The 16,899-nt window shown below is 44.4% G+C and overlaps 1 protein-coding gene across 1 annotated transcript in view; it reads right to left on the reverse strand.

Annotated features, from left to right (window-relative positions):
- Positions 1–12,929: 12,929 nt before the first annotated feature.
- CFAP299 (cilia and flagella associated protein 299) overlaps positions 12,930–16,899 on the reverse strand; it is a 223,832-nt gene continuing 219,862 nt past the window's right edge. The window contains 3 exon segments of the mRNA XM_037398473.1: positions 12,930–13,020; positions 13,428–13,483; positions 15,344–15,473. Coding sequence (XP_037254370.1) covers positions 12,930–13,020; positions 13,428–13,483; positions 15,344–15,473 — 277 coding nt within the window.

The following is a 16,899-nucleotide window of genomic DNA, read 5'->3' on the forward strand; positions in this document are numbered from 1 at the left end:
AATTTGCCACATGCATCTAAAAGTATTATCCATATATGTACAAACACACACAATTTCAGTATTAATGCCAATAGTAAGTAATGCTTTTCACTTTTCTATGTAAGAAACTTATATTATTGGATTATAAGAACAAGCCGTACAAGCAAACGTATGTAATTAAAACATTAAGGCATGACTGAGTTTTTGGACACAATTAATAGAACCAGTGTGGATCTCTGCAGGAAGAAAACAAAATTATTTGAACCAATAGCTAAAAAGTTCAGCACAAGCAGCAATCTCTGGCTTATATCCACAGCAGAACTGTCAGTCCCAAAGAAGAACCTTTAGGCAAGTGAAATACTGGAATTGCTTCGGTCATGTTATTTTCTGCTCATGAGAGATGCGATTTTAAAAAAAACCCAACAACACACCACAACTCTTAAAATAAAACAACCACAACTGAATCCTCTTTTAAACCTACAGCACCAAATAATTAGCCAGAAGAATGTGCTGTTTTTCACAGCCAATGCGTCTTGCAAACTGCAGCCTGACTTTTGAGATTGGACCACTGTAAATCAAGTATGACTTCAGTTCAAAAAAAAAAATTACTCAGAGACAGCATGTATCTAACACTGTACTCAAGCAAAGGAGGATTAGACAAAAACTTGCTGAAGTTCATCATGGAAGTCCCAGCACCCTTAAACCTTGCTGAGCTTTTATTTAAAAACTTTTCAATGTTATCAGAAAGCTCTGTTTATGCAAAATTAATTCAGAATTTGGCTCCCAGAGCCTTGTCCCACCACTTGACTGTGGTTAAGTGTTTAAAATAGAAAGTTAGCCCTATAGAATCCTATTAAAGCCAGTAAAGAGAGAGAAAGAGGATGCTTGGTGTCAGGCAGAAAGGAAAAAGGAAGTCCTCAAGGCATTAGGTGTCTTCTCTGAATCCCCCTTTTTAGATGGCCATCGCAGTTTTTTGAGAGTGCCGCAGAAGAACACGCTGGGTTTCAAATACCCCTTGCTTTATGGATTGTCCCTGTGACATGGTGGGATGCTTGTTACACGTAGTTCTGTGGCTCCCCAAATGAAAAAAATATCCTTAGAACAAACTGGACATAAGCTTTTTAAATGTCAGACCACCATGACTGCACAAACCAAACCAAACCAAACCAGTACATGTAAGGAGTTACTCCTCATTAGTAAATAAGGGCTGGCAAACCCTTAGACCTGGCTTACGAGATAACGGTGCTTTTGCACTTCTCTATTGTTTTTCCAGTTCTTCCATGGAACTGCTGCAACTTACTAGCAAGTTTAGCATTGTTCAGGGAACGAAACTTCAGCCGTGTCTCAGAGAGTTTACAGTTTAACCCCACAGGTTGCAGAAGAGTTGTGCTGATTTCCAAGAGAAGAAAGAGGCCCGCTGAAGCCACAGATATAACTGTACTGGTACCACGTGCAATGGCAAAGCTGTGTTCTTAGCCTTGATCGAGGAGCACAGTATTTCCACTATAAATACCACAGAGGTAAAGGCACCCACAGGCTCACCCTCAAAACAACAGTTCTGTCAGTGAACTTTTTTATAATTGTCAGCATCAGTAAGGGCCACTGAAACCACCCCTTCCTCTTAGAGATGCAGTATTCCCAATCAGGAGGCACACTGCTTTTTGGCTTTGGAAAAAGAATCTGAAAGATCAAATTCAATGGGTTATTTAGATAATAGAGTCAAATTCCAGCTGCTTTCACAACCCTATAATAATGTATTTGCACATAGCATTTATGGGACAGGATGAGGAGCAGAAAAAAGTAATTCACCAGTGGGCTGGGACAGTGATGCAACATGAAAAGGACACACTGCGACAAATGTCTAGGCTGCCTAGCTCACCCAGCACAGTTAGACCTAGATGAAGGGATGGTACAACCAGTACTGCCAAACGTGGGCATGTTATGCTGTTGCCCTACCCAGTCTTAGAAAAGAGAGGAAAAAGGACTGAGAACCAGTTAAAAATAGATCAAGAACATTAAGAATGAGACACTGACATCCATTTAATCTTTCTTTAATTTCTCCACTAATGACTGAAAGCTCAACGACTCATTATCTCTGCAGTTTTTTGGGTGGGGATACAAATACATGTGACCTCGCTTTTCATCTTCCAGTGACGTACTGCTCGTAACTTGTGGCAAGATGGGCCCTGAGTCAGTGTTAGCCTGCTGGGGCTCTGGTAGGAGGGAAGGGGCCTATACGCTTTACATCTTGCTGCAGCCATTCCAGAGCACAATGCAGAGAGCAGGGAAGTTCCTTTCTGTACCCTGCCAAACAGGGGAGGAGCTGCACCCCTCCCAGCTTTGCAGCAGAGAGCCCTCCTCCCTGTAGGTAATCCTCCACTACTTTATGTTGCTCTCATGGGGCACTAAGGGGCAGATGACACTGAAGAGTCTGCCCTTGTTCTGGTCTTGAGTGACTGTTTTCACAGCAGATTAAATATACCCTTGTGCAATATGTCTGTCCCCATGAAACCCAGCAGGATGGTTTAACACTTGTATCAGTCTAAGCAGAGTCCACGCTTGTAATTCCATCCTGCTCCCTCACGCATGCTAAAATTACAACGTAATTCTACTAATAATAAATATCAGGCTTACCATGCAGCAGTTCAGCAATGTACTACACAAAACCAGAGCTTACCCTGAACTGAAAGGACTACCTATCTTTTTAGGATGATTTAATCTTCATGACCCCACTTTTCTTGTAAGCTTTCCGCTGTGGCTGACTAACAAGAAACCAGCTAATCCCAGCTGTCAGTTCGCTGGTACGACCGCCTCAGAACCGGGAACTGTCCCAGTGTTACTGACTGAGACAGCATTACTATTTCTGTTAGGACAATGCACACCCAGTAAGTGTGCTACAGACAGACTGTGGTGCCGCACTGAAAGGACTCAGCCCACTTCAACATCCTCAGCTCTCACTGCTCTGTGTAAGCGACTGTGAAACATGCAGTCTGCCAGTCCTTATCTAGCAAGCAAACCAGGCTTTGGCAGGAAAAAGCTGTCCTTAATTGAAACTAAGCAGCTCAAAAATCATGAGGGTCATTTTCAATCCATCTTATTGCAGTTTTTGAAGCACGTATTAAATGTGCACAAAACATTCCTGGCTACAAGCTTGCATTGCGACTCTTGGTACACACAGCAAATACACCAGGAAGCTGGTTTTCAGCACAAGTCAAGGCATTATTGAAGTGGAGTAAGATTCTTTTTCAAAGCTCCACTGAACTACTACAGCAGAAGCGCAGGGTGATTTGATGAAATGGGAGTCAGCGGACCTGCTATTCTCAACCGCTTCAGGTACCTCTGGAATTCTAACAGAGGACCACCATAAGCACTCACTGTTACACATGGTGCATTAAGACACCTAGCTTCAGATGTCTGCTTTCCAACTGGGTGCCAATGACGCTCTTCTCATCAATGCAGGGAAATGATCTAAATTCTACTCACTCAGCTTTTAGTTAGCTGGTTTGCTGTCCATGCAACCGCAAAGACACTCTTGGAGTTGTACGGCTGTGACTTTCAACTTCGAAGGCTGAAATATAACACTTTGAAACAATAGTCCTGAGTTAGATCGTGAGCCCTCAAGGTGGTTCTGTAGCCTTCGTCTTCAGGGGCGTGCAGGTGAATACGTGGACAAGAGGCTCTCCAGATTACTGCCCACTTTTGAAAATATATGTCTTGGCACACAAACAGCAGTCTCTGCATCTGAAAGTGGTACTAGGTTTTGCTGATTGTGGGGAGAAAAATCTTCCTTCATCAGTTGATGAATACTCATCACTACTGGTTTGCACATTAATGGCCTTTGATGAGTTGGGAGAAGCAACCCTGCTATCCTCTCAGCCACCGTTTCTTTTCTTTCTATCTAACAATGTTTATTGCTAAGATATGGATGTATTAAAATGTTAAGAGGTAGACAAGGAGATCTGGCAAATTGAGAAAATAGTTTCATTTAAAATGTAATATTTTGGTTGAAATAAACTGCAGCTGGACTACATCCCCATCTTGAATTCTCCACAGGCATCTTTTCAGCTCAGTTTCTTTAACCTCTTACAAACAGCAATGAGACCTATGGAAAGAACCTGTGGTTTGGTTTTCAGTAGATATTTTGACACTGGTGCTACTTTCAGAATGAAAATGTAGTTCTGCAGTTTTTCTTAGTGTACTTTGTGGCCCAAGTCCTGCTCCAAGTGAAGCAGATGGGTGTCTGGCTGCACCAATTGGCCAAGTTTCACAGGGCCAATATACTTAATAACACAATGAGGTCAGCATTTACTGATACATTTTACTACTGTGCTTCATTCTCTGACAAAATTAACATTAACTTTGACTGAGGCAGCAATCTCCTGTGCTTCCAGTTTAGTTCTTGGTTAAAAAAGGAACAAGATAAACAACTATCTTTCAAAAAACAAATGGCAAGGTTTTTGAAAGAGACTCTGCCAGCTCCGTTTTGGAAAGAAGGAAGAAATAGGACAGCTATGGTGCTGCTCTGATATTTTCTACCAAAATGGCCAAATGAAAAGGTCAGATCTGCATCTATTCCCAGAATAACAGGAAGTTCAGGCTTGGTTTCACCCAATATGACCTCAGTCCATGCAACAGATCACCGAGTATCAGAGACTAATCACTGTTAACTGTTGGTGTAAAGCAGCTCCCTAACAGCTTATCTGTGCCCTCCTATGGGAAAGACAAGGGCCTGTGGAGTTACGTGGGGGGGGTGGGGGTGGGGTGGGGTGTGGCGGGGAAGTCTCCTCTGCTGGATCTGCCAGGGTTACATGGTCAAGAGGAGGCGTACCAACAGTTGCCTACCATACAGCCTCACTTCAGTCTCTGGGAAAATCACAGAGCATGTCCTCTTGGGATGTGTTTCTGGGCACATGAGGGAGAAGAAAGTGACTTGGAACAGTCAGCACAGATTTGGCAAGTCATGTCTGACCCACCTGATTGCTTTTAGTGATAAATTGATTGGACTTGCAGATGAGAGACCAGTCGATGATGTTTACCTCAATTTCAGCCAGGGTTCTGCCACTGTCTCCGACAAAATCACTATATCCAAGTTAGGACATTACCATCTGGATAGCTGAAAACCTATTTAAATAATCAGGCTCTGAAGGCTGACATTGATAGGACATAGTCCACTTGGAGGCCAGTAATAAGTGGACAGGTGCAGGAGGCTGACACACCTCTTGGCATCTGACTGATATGAGCCAAAAGCTTGCATTTGCTCTGTAATAATACGCAGTCAAATGCCGAATGTCTTTTTTTTTGGGTCAAATCCTCAGCAGACACAAAATACAGGGCTTCACCAATTTCAATGTTATATACACAGCCCAGATTCACTAATTATAATAGTCACGCTTCAAAGATTGGCAGTACTTTTTTCCCCAAGACTCTTAAGAAAACACTCATTTGCTAATTAAACTAGTATTACTTCACCGATTTAAGCTGTAATGTGTTTCCTCATGTACACTTTTGACTTAAGAAGTACAAAAATGGTTAATAACAGTTCTTAAATTTAATATCTCAGCTTTTCAGCTGTCAGCAGAACTGGTCCCAATTACAGCTGAAGAATGACATACCTGAACTTGTCCCTGAATGTGGGTCCACCTGGCGACAACTGATGTGCACCCTGATTGGCTTTTTTGAGTTTTCTATTGATAGAGGCAAAACAAGCCATTTAGAAGGCTAAATGTTAAAGAATGTGCTGAGCCCTGATGTTGATGCAACAGCAGTAAAAATTATTTGCACAGAATGAGATCTAGTCTGAACTTGGTGCAGAAATACTACATATTTTGCATTTTTAATGGAGATGGCTAAATGCGGCATCAATTTCTTATTTTACTTCTTCCCCCCTTTTTTCTCTCTCAGTTTGCTAAATGTAGCAGTGCAATGGCATAATCTTCAAAGCAAGCATGGAATAAAAACTTACCTACCTTTCCTGTATTTATAAAAACAAAGCAAACAAAGCAAACATTTCAGTATGATATACTGACAGGCTCCAAAAACACTCGAAACACTAACTTCCTAAATCACTTCTTTGGATTTATATGGATATCCATATAAACTCATCTGCCTTTCCGCACAGCATACAAATCATTTTGGTACAAATGTACAGATCAGGTCTTAGTCAGTCTGGAGGGCAGGTCTCTACACAAAACAGCTGCCGGGGCATGAAAAGCTACAAAACATGCAGACAGACAAAAAGAATAACCATCACCACATGGGACAAATTCTGCATACACCCTGGTATGATTATGGAGTGACTCCATCCCGTCCATTACAGTCACTCTAGATTTCCCATCTGCAGAGCTGAGATAACAATTTGGACGGCTACAGATAATCAGTTGTCTTGTTGGGAGTTTGTTGGTTTGGGGGTTTAGGGTTTTTTTACTTCCTGTCCCCCCTCTTCTATTAAGAAACAGGGAAAATGCAAAAAGGTCAAATAATGCTGCTCCAGAAGTAGACACCAAACTCTGGCTGGTGCATGCACATGTGTGTACCTACAGATGCACTTGCAGGCAGATAAACTTGAGGCAAAATCAAACTGAAACTATCTGAAATTCTGGCTATGCATAAGAGAGCCCAACTTTTTTTTTTCCCCTTTAGTAATACAAAAGTTTCATGCCTTACAATTGGGCAGGACTTTCCAAGCTGAGCACTCATCTATACTTATTATACCACAGTACTATAGGAAAAGAGGGTCAGTGGATGCTTCTCCTTTGTTCTCATCTGCATCAGCGAGGAATGGTTATCCACAAACATCCTCCTTCCCAGCTACAGCCAGCACAGCTCCGGTCAGGTCTGTGGATCCTGCTCCCTCTCTGCGAGGCCCTAGCGGCTCCTTGCTAGTACAGCTCCACCTCGATCCACTGCAGAGTCTCCAGTTAGTGAAGCAACCTAGCCTTTTTGTTCCTTAGACCCGGGCACACAGTAGGCTTCAGTCTTAAATAAGTTTATTTAAATGATGAGCAACACCTGTGCCATTATCAGGGCCAGCCTCACCACCCTCCAGCAGCCCCTTTCAAAACTGCTATTTAAACCTCTACCAAAAACTTCCAGGTTTCCACTTTTTCAGAGCTTGCCATGTAATGCATGTACCTGGTAACCACACAGTTATTTGTGCCCTCCACACAAGCATTCGGAAGTCCCAGGGAAGGGGAAACCACAAGTAGTCCTTCTGGGGAAAATTAAATAATTATGTATTTGCATAACAAAGTGATATTAGCAAAATCTGTTCAGCATGTGAAGGCCAATCCCACACTTGCACTTATTAGTAGCCTGGCTTTCTAGAATTTACTTATAAAAGCAATCTCCGCTGCCGTGGCTCCTACATCCAGCTCTCCTCGCTGTCATCTAGTGAATATCCTCTACAGCTTCACCTCGGCTGGCTCACACCAGCCCTCCACACCATCTGCTTGCCCATTTTGGATAGGCTTCTGTGTATTCTGCTGTGGCAGGGCTCCTGCCACCAAGTCTTCAGGTCAGTGACACCAACTTTACTCCCAGCAGCATGTCTCCAACCCCCCAAAGTCACCCTTGCTCTTGGTAGATCCATAATCTCATGATAAGGTGTCTTGTTCTGCCACCAACCCCCCCCCCCCCCCCCCCCCCCCCCCCCCCCCCCCCCCTTGAAGCCATTACTCCAGAGAAATCTTGTCTTTTCTCACTGGACTTGGTCTTTGTGACCCAGTCAGCAGAATCCTCTACAGTCAGCTCTGAATGACTCACTTATCCTAAGCTGTATCATTCGCCTGCACCCCTTATATACACATTCCCACGTACAACATCGTGAAGTTCATAACCAGCACAGAAGAACACTAAACAGCACATCAGCCAGCAATGCTTGGGTTCATGCTACACAAACTGCAATGTGCAGAGCCAGCTCTCCCCTTTTACCAGGTGGTGCTTGCTCTCTTTGACTGTCCTTGCTCATGGCCTTAAGAGATGGGGACAGAAAATAGCCTTTTTCTAGGCAGAGTCATGGTGAGAAACTTGCACCAAACCACTCCTGTGTATAGCTGTTAACATACATCCATGACGCTTGCTCTTTTACATTTGCTAGACTGGCTGTTTGCTCAGGTGGCCAGCACTGGCCTTCCAGCACTGGCCTTCCTGCTGGAGGTGCCTTCCCAGCATAATTTCTTCTCTAGGACTCCGAGATCACATGTTTCTCTCATCACAGAGAACTTCTGCTGTGGGATCTGTTATAACTCTGCTTGGAGCTGAGCTGAAATAAAACATGCCTCAAGCGAATAATAGCCAAATAACAAGAGTCATGTTTTTTCTTCTTGTAAAAAGCGTGTACTGCACACAGGACTAATCTGCATGGCTTCAGTACATCCAGCACCTGTGTTTTTGTTTTCTTTGCAGCGAGAACAGTGGCTTGGCCTGCACTGCTTGTCCCTGCCTGCCTTGCAGAGAATTGCCCAAAGGTTTCACTTATTTTTAATCTGGTTTCTTTTCTGTATGTGGGGAGTTGGAGTTAACGCAGGGTTTTCCCCTACAACCTCTTTCGCTGGTGGCCAAAAGGAGAACATCCAATGACCAAGCTGTACACTGCTTGGAGATCTTGTTCTTTACATGAGCTAGAGGTCAGTTATTCAAATGGCACTGCCACCCCATCTTCTTCTTTCAGCTTCTTCTAGCAGCATCAGAAGATGCAGCTAGGTTGGTGAGGCTGCTGCTAGAATCACAAACCTTAGAGCTCATGAAGTGCTGCTGTGTTTTCTGAGCTGATAGCTTACTGTACAGCTACCAAATTCAAAAGTGCAGCTTAATTACCACCATTGCTCGGTGTCCTCAGACAGCTGGCCTTCCACAAAACCCCTTTTGGTCAGAGAATGCAAAGCTGCTGATGCCTCTCCATAAAATCACACCAAACTCACCAGAAATTCATTTCACATCATGCAAGAAGTTTCTAACTACATCAAAGCATCCTGTTGTGACAGTTAAGAAGAAGAAGAAAGAACTTCAGACTTTGGTGTGAAATGACTTTTCTAAATAAAAATGGTACTAAATAATAACTAAATGGTACTAAATAATAACTCTTGCTGTGATTCTGCACGTCGCTCAGGATGGAGCTGTTCACCACCAATCTCGTGCTACTTTTCAGCTTCACTCTATTATCCAACACAACAAGAAGAAGAAGAACAGTGCCAAACGCTGTTGCAAGACCAAAGATCCAGACTCCACATAAAAAGAACAAAACTATGATTTTGGCGGGGAGGTAAAGAAGTATAAAAATCCAAAACAAACACAAGCTAATAAAATCTGTAGACCATAACTCATGTACACAGTTTAGACATGCTTGAACCCCCCCACCCCCCACCCCGTATAAAATCTAAATTCTGGGGATTCTTTGCAAGCATGCACTTTCCTATCAACGCCTAAGATCAGTTATCTCATGGCAGTCTGCAAACTCCGTACCTGCAGTAAATGTCCCAATGAACGATGGTACCAGAGTCTCTTTTCAAAACAGAATGGAGATGTTTCCATTCACCTTATGTTTAGAGCAAGCAATAATTTCAGGCTAGACAGTTTGCATTTGTTTCTGCTAAAAAAATCACAGAGCATAAGAACGTTTACAGGAAGTTTTCATGTGTTTATCAGTCCTCGGAAAGCTTCTCTCTTGATTACCACGTTTTGCATGTCCAGTTCACTGTGTGTCTACCCAGGGCTGACCAGTGACAAGACGTTGGGAAAAACCACCACTGACATTTTAGGGAAATGGACTGTAATAGCACTTAGTTGCTTTTAGGCATATCCTGTTTGTAACAGCACTTAGTTGCTTTTAGGTGCTATCCTGTTTGTCTAAGAAAATTAACCTTTAAAATGCAAGCCAGATTACAGAAGTCTTTGGGGACAGATTTTCGCTTACAGCAGAAGCTTGAGTTTCTTCCAGTTAGGATTGGCAAAGGACTGTAACAAGTAACTTGGGAGCTTTCACTTATGGTAACACTCTGGGGTCCTAGGTTTTGAATGTCAGAAGAGACAGAACACCAGGAGATTAGCTTATAGGCAAAGATGGGTGGGAAGGAATCAAATGAGTTTACTGAGGAGCCAGTAATTCTGTGAATTGCTCAGTGAATACCATTCTTTTGCTGCAGATATTACAGTTTATTTTTTGTTGCAAATGAAGTTTATCACTGACTTCAGAAATAGCATGAAATTACAATTCCATAGGTGGTCAGCACCAACTGCAAAAAAGGAGGCTTCCTACATCTTTACAGCCTTTCAGTAGTTTATCTTTAGAGATGTACAGTGCAGCAATGCACTCGCTGACCTGAAAACACGTAAAGCCCACTTAGATCCAAATTTCCTTCCATCTTCCTGCAGATGTAGACAGAGGGTTCTCCCAGACTTCCTGCTCTTCTTTTGAGTCAAGAGCATCAATTAATAACATGAAAACAAAGGAAACTGAATTTGTAGAAATAACTTCTAAAGTTGAAAATTTACTTCTATTATGTTCTACTTAATTTTATTTTTTATCTATTATGATGCTGAGATAATGTTCTCCAAATTCCAGGGACCACTTTCCAACTTCAGGTTTTTCAACATTACTTTAAAATCTGATTACATTAAGAAATAAAAATTATAATTCATTTGTTGAGAGGAATGAAAACCAGAATTCATACCCTTTCCGCCAATTGTCCATTCTACCAGCCTTCATAATGGGAATTTCTCCATCTCCACTGCTCGAGAGGCAAACCCTAATGTTTTTTAAATGGTTCAGGAGTTTTGAATTTTTCCTTGAAAAAAAACATATCCCAAACTCTAAGCTGTACAATAAAGGCAACCTTGCTTCAATGCTACAAAAAATAGCGGTAGGTCAGTAGCTGGCCCTTCCCTTGCGCTGCCTCACAACACAGTGGCAGCAAAGCAAAGTCGGCTCCACGGCAGAAGCTCTGTTTTCTGGTGCGATGCAAGGAGCGGTACTGCTGCCCGAAGGAAACACCTGGAAGCGCCAAGGTCAGGAGCAGCCTGCCCTAACAGCGCAAGCGCTTCCCTCTGGAGACTTCAGTTTCCAGCGCACGGCCCTGTGCAAAACCGAAGGGTTACGCAGGCTCGGACTGCAGTTCCTTCCGCCCACAGCCCCGGGCGGAGGCTCGGGCTGTACGCTGGGTGCACCCGCTCCGAGGCCAGCGGCTCCGAGGCCAGGGGCTCTAGCGGGCGCTGGGTTTCTTTGCCCGCCGCGGGCCGGGAAGCTCCCCCTGCCGGCGTTCGCTCCGCCGGCGCTAGGGGGCTCTGCTGACCCGGCGATGGCAGCGGAGCCGCGGGCGAGCGGGCGAGCGGGGGAGCGGGCCGGCGGCGGGGGAGCGGGCGAGCGGGCCGGCGGCGGGGGAGCGGGGGAGCGGGCGAGCGGGCCGGCGGCGGGGGAGCGGGGGAGCGGGGGAGCGGGCGAGCGGGCCGGCGGCGGGGGAGCGGGGGAGCGGGGGAGCGGGCGAGCGGGCCGGCGGCGGGGGAGCGGGGGAGCGGGCCGGGAGCAGGCCGGCGGCGGGGGAGCGGGGGAGCGGGCCGGCGGCGCGGGCAGGCGGCGGGCAGCATCCTCCGCAGCCCAGCTGCAGGTCAGGGAGCAGTAAACTAACCTCCAGTTTGCGTACCTGCTGCAGAAATCTCAGGGTGCTGTGGGGTGAAGCACTCAATGTAAAAGCAAATTGTCACAGTAAAAGATTTTATTGTATTTTGGAAATGGCAGAACTTCATAACTTTTAAAGTTTTACCAGAAAGAAAACAAGGGTTCTAAGTCTCTCCCAAATTATTGCAGCTTTGAAGTAGCAACTTTCACTTTGTAATTGTTGGAACACTCCCTCTCCTTGCAGTAAAGGGATCTTTAACACACCAACTGCTAAGACCAAAGGCGCTCAGCCTTTTCCAAAGGGAACAGGCTTGCGATGAGGCCGGCAGGTAAACCTCGCCCTATGGTGAGCCTAGCAGTGCTGCTACCATCTTTTTTCTCGTCCGAGTTGCCTAACTTGTCCTCCTCACAAATTCACAGTATTGAGTCCAGAAAAGATCACTATAATCATGCAGTCCCCTTAAAGGTCCAGGGAATTTTATCCAGTCACTTTCTACCTTTGTTTCCTCTGCCTTCACCTCCACATCCTTTTTCTTTGTAATTCCCGCTTTTGCTTCCTGCTAGTTCTTTCTGCTGCTTAGCTCTGTGCCATTTTCCAGTTCTCTGGTAAGCAGACAGCTACGCTGCTGGTATACCAGCTGGGTCATGTAAGTACGGGCAACTTCCCCAAGTGCCCCAGGAATGGAAGGGAGTCCCTTAGGCCATTGCGTTGCTGCCTGAACTTCTGGCAAGTTGGTACTAGAACAGCACCAAGAGCAGGAATGGATGAAAAGTGGCTTTCAAGGAACCATTAATGCCATCAAAACACTGCAGATTTCTTTACATTTACTGGCCTATGTGGTACAACTTCTCCCTGCTACCCTGTGAATGGCTTGGTCCACATTACATGGTGTTAGCTGCTCAACAGATGTCCACGCCAACCTAGAAAAGAGTCTCCCAGGAAGAATTTAAACCATCCCGTTGCTGAGGGGCTATGGAACAGTAGTTTCTTTTCTTTACTCCAGGAAAGAATGCAGCATCTCTGTCCCAGCCACCCTGCTGCCTTAGGAGTAATAGCAAAAAGCTGGGTCCAAGCCTTCTGTCTTACCTTTAGGTGCTTTTGCAATTCACATACCCCAAGGACAAACAAGGGACCCACATACGGACTCTACGGCCTGTACGAGGTCTTCCTTCCACTTTATATCCCTTAGGGGGCAAAGCACAAACCAACTCTAAATCCCTATAAAAATCCCTCTTTCTACCCCTGAACACCACGTAAAGATCTTTCAACCGCTTCTTTTTCTTTCAGAGGACTTTAAAATAGCTAAACAAATCACTGGGAGAAGAGCCACACAGATGGACCTTAGGTCCCTCTTCTGATGATATGGTCATAGATAACAACATAGAGATCAAGATCGGTTTCAACTGGTGGCCATGTCGTCTCCTGAGTAGGCCTGAAACACAGAATATTACAGATACCTGGTCAGGAGAGAGAAAAGACCTGGGTTTTATGTCATTAATTTTCTTCTTCTTCCCTCAGAACATAAAGTTTGATGAATGCAGCTAGCTCTGAGGGTGGGGATTTCTCACTGAAGATGAATGTCCTGGCACCAGACAGTTCCATTTCTCCTGCAAGGCTTTTAGCAGATGCAAAGACAGTGATAAGAGTTCTTTTAGCTAAAATACAACCAGGAACAAGTGGACAAGCAACTGGTCAAAGAGGACGCCTGCTTGCAAAGATCAGGCAGCTGGTCCTAAAGTCTGTTCAAGACTTAACCCCACAAGAGAGAACTTGTGCTGATTTCGGTTTGGCCCATAGCAAGCACTCCTCAAAAGCTTGATCTCTATCAGTGAGTGTTACAGAAAATCCAAAGCCAGATGGATCTCATGGGGATTCACAGGCCTGTGCCCGGCAACCTGTAGGGGGATGCAATGTACACACACAAGTGCTTCTTAGTGTGACTCTTGGCACACGAGGATCTTTCACGTAGACACTAAAGAGCTGGTTATTTGTTACAGATGTTCTGCAGCTGCAGGAAGTTGGATTGGTGGCCCACTTTCAATGCAACCAAACACATTTTTAGGTATGCATTTTTCAATTTCTAACAAACCAATGCACTTATTTTGAAATGCATATAATTTGATATTTTGTAGTGTTACTATTCATATGTGACCATCTCTTATGGGAAGCACATCAAAGAAACCATCATCCTAGATCAGTTCTGTAGAAATCCAACCCGATTATTGCCCAGCTTAGTTCATGTTGGTTTGGAAAGTAACCAAAGCCTGGGTGTGTTTATCACATCTAACTATAGTCCAAGGACTTCAGTTGTAAAGTTTAAAAAAGCGCGGTTGGCACCAGAGGAACATGGCTTCTTGTAGAGGGAAGCTGTCTGTAACATTACCCACGGCAATATAATCAGCTTTCAACCATGGCTGAAAATGGGATATCCAGGTACGATTTGAGCATTTGCTTTGTTCGGATTCAACTGCTATGTAAACAAAACGGTAGAGACCAAACAACTTCAGCAATAATAGGCTCAGAGCCATTTTTAGGTGAAAGCAAAGCACACGTTTGTGCTGTCAGTTATGCATGAGAGACACAGAGACCACAACATTCATCCAGTTTATAGCACTACCGAGGCACAAATATTTTCCTTTCTTTTATTCAGTCATAAGTCCTTCTGATTTACTGCATGCTGGAGAAACACAGCTCTCCACAAGAAGATGCATCTAGTGTCAGATTTCTCTTTTGTAAGTGACAGGGCTTAAAATCCAAGTTTGACCCTTACGCCCGTGATGATCTCAATCTGCTACAGGAACTAAACTACCTTAATGGGGCTGCCTTCCTCAGGACTTCTCAAATCTTTTGTATTAAGGAGCAAGAACAAGGATTATGTGCAGTTGGGAAAGGAACTCTGCCAGTTTCAGTTCACCACTGCAAAAGTGCTGAGGTAGAAGATGGCCCGCACTTCAGATGCAGAAACCGATTCTGCTTTCTGTATTTGATGGTGTTCAGCAGGCCTTGCCAGGATTTGGGACATTACAGTTCCTTCAGGTTGCAGCTTTTGATTCAAAGTACCCTAATATTTATTTATTTTTATCAAATATGTATTTATTTTTATCCACCTGCAGGCATGTTTCATAATAAAGGTCTGATTTTTAAGAGGAGATGGATACAGGGACCAGCAGCCCCAGGACATCACCAACATTTTAGTACTTTTTCCTTTTAGTTAGAGACATGTGTGTCATCCTCTGAGTAAAACAGTGTCATTCTATATATATTCCCATGCTTTGGTCCTCACATCTTCCAGTCAGTCCTGCTTCCCTCCTCAGCCCATTCCCTTTCCTGTGCTTCCCTTTCCTTAGCACTTCTCAGCAGTTCAATTAATAGGACGTAGCCTCGGCCTGCAGCCTGTCCTGGCAGTAGTGGCGACAGTTTTGATTGGAAAGAAAAAAGGGCAGGCAAAGGGGCAGGGTGTAAAAGAACCCCTGCTTTGGAAATCTCACCATTTTATCCGTCAGTTCAGGTTCTGATGTTTGTCGTCACAACGGAAAGACCTAGACACACTCAGTCATAAACAAGCTATGCTAAGTTTATCCTGACAGGGACCAGAGCGGCTGTGTTAACATGGGCAACAGCATGTCTGAGTGAGCCTGAAATGCTAGGTGTGTATTGATAAAGACACTGTTTGCAATTGGACTCAACAGTTTAGCAGTCAAGCTCCACTGCATAAAGGCTATTTAGAATATTGGGGCAGGGAGGAAGACATTTACCTTGGGATCCACGTTTATTATTTTCCTATCATTTTTGTTCTTGAAGAGTAGTCCACAGGCATTTTCGGCAATCACTTGGTAATTTGCGCTGGAATTTGAAGTGCTGACATTTCTATCCCAGTTGTAAAAGCTGTGAAAATGTGAAACAGAAGTTCAGTACTTTTAATGGATGTCATTCTTTCAGCTTAAAGGGCAGATTCTGACCTCCTTGTTCATGTTGAGTAGTTCCTGATTCCCTCTGAAAGCCAGACAGATCCACTGAGGAGCAGAAGCCCACTAAATATTAGAAAACCTGCCCAAATGTGGCTCTACATGTCTGATCTCTGGCAAACCAAAACCAAGGCCCCTAGCTATCTCCTCATCCACTCAGTACTAGTGTTACTAAGAGACTCAGAGCCTGGGTATAACTAGTGGGAAGTGGTAGTGCTTGAGAACTACCACTGTGATGGAAACAGCTCTGGAGACCACCTGAAAGAGCTTCCCAGACCACCACAGATCTGCAAACCAGATGTGGGAACCAACAGTTTCCCCTTAGGATCTCACTGGAACTCTCTTGCTGCCTTGCTGCTTTCCTTTCTCTTGTTTTTAATATAATTCTGGTAGTAAGGAGTTTTTGGAAGTCTCCTTATGAGCCAGACACAGCGGGGGGTGGTGGGTGGGGCTGAACTCCAGCTCCCTGAGGAAAATCCCAGCTCCCTCAAGAGCTGCAGGTGTCAGCCTGGGATTGATTCTGGAGCAAACCATTCGATCAGTCTGACTGTGCTTGCTAGCTCCCAAAATGTCTGGTGCTAAACAAAAGTCAAAAGGAATCAGCCTGCTATGTCAAACACAAAATAGACAAAGGAGGGTTTTAGCGGTTTATCAGCCTCTCTCCCAAGTCAGAAGAGCTGGAACTCCCGGAGCCTTCTCACACTGTTGTTGTTTGGCTTCTCAAACCTTTTAGCACCTGACCTCAGCCCTTCTGGGCTTTGTACTTGCTACACAGGCAACTAACAGGCATGCCCACTGTTAGTATTTGTTCAGAAACCTTTTCAGATCAGATTTCAGATCAGATGTACCTACAAATTGCACAGTGCAATGGCACTGCTACACATACCATGCTGGGATACTCATTTGATCACTGAAGTGGCGCACTGCATTTCTGCTGCTGATCAGATGAGTGCATCTTTTGCAAAAGACAGAGGAGAGGGGAGGAACCCTTGAAATCACTCTGTGTAAGGAGGATTCAAGAAATTTTGAAAATACCTTTTAATTTTCCTGCCTTCTGAAAGCGTACTCCATTCCAGCTAGATAGATGGTTCTGCTTTTTAAAGCATCTTGATTTCTTCCTCACTTTGAAAGTGCAAAACAATAGGCCTTACTGTTAAGTATACTAAACCTTTTTACATCCTGAATGTCTCTGGTAGGAATGGAGCAATGTATACTGACTTGGAGATGAATTTATCATGCCCTTACAGAATTCACCCTGGCATCACTGAAGCCAGTGGGTGACTTGCCACTGAGCTCAATAGCCTTGGATTACAAGCAGATAATGTAGAATGTGCTCAGCTCAAAGT

This window comes from Falco rusticolus, chromosome 1 (genome assembly GCF_015220075.1).
Source record: "Falco rusticolus isolate bFalRus1 chromosome 1, bFalRus1.pri, whole genome shotgun sequence".
NCBI classification, from domain to species: Eukaryota; Metazoa; Chordata; class Aves; order Falconiformes; family Falconidae; genus Falco; species Falco rusticolus.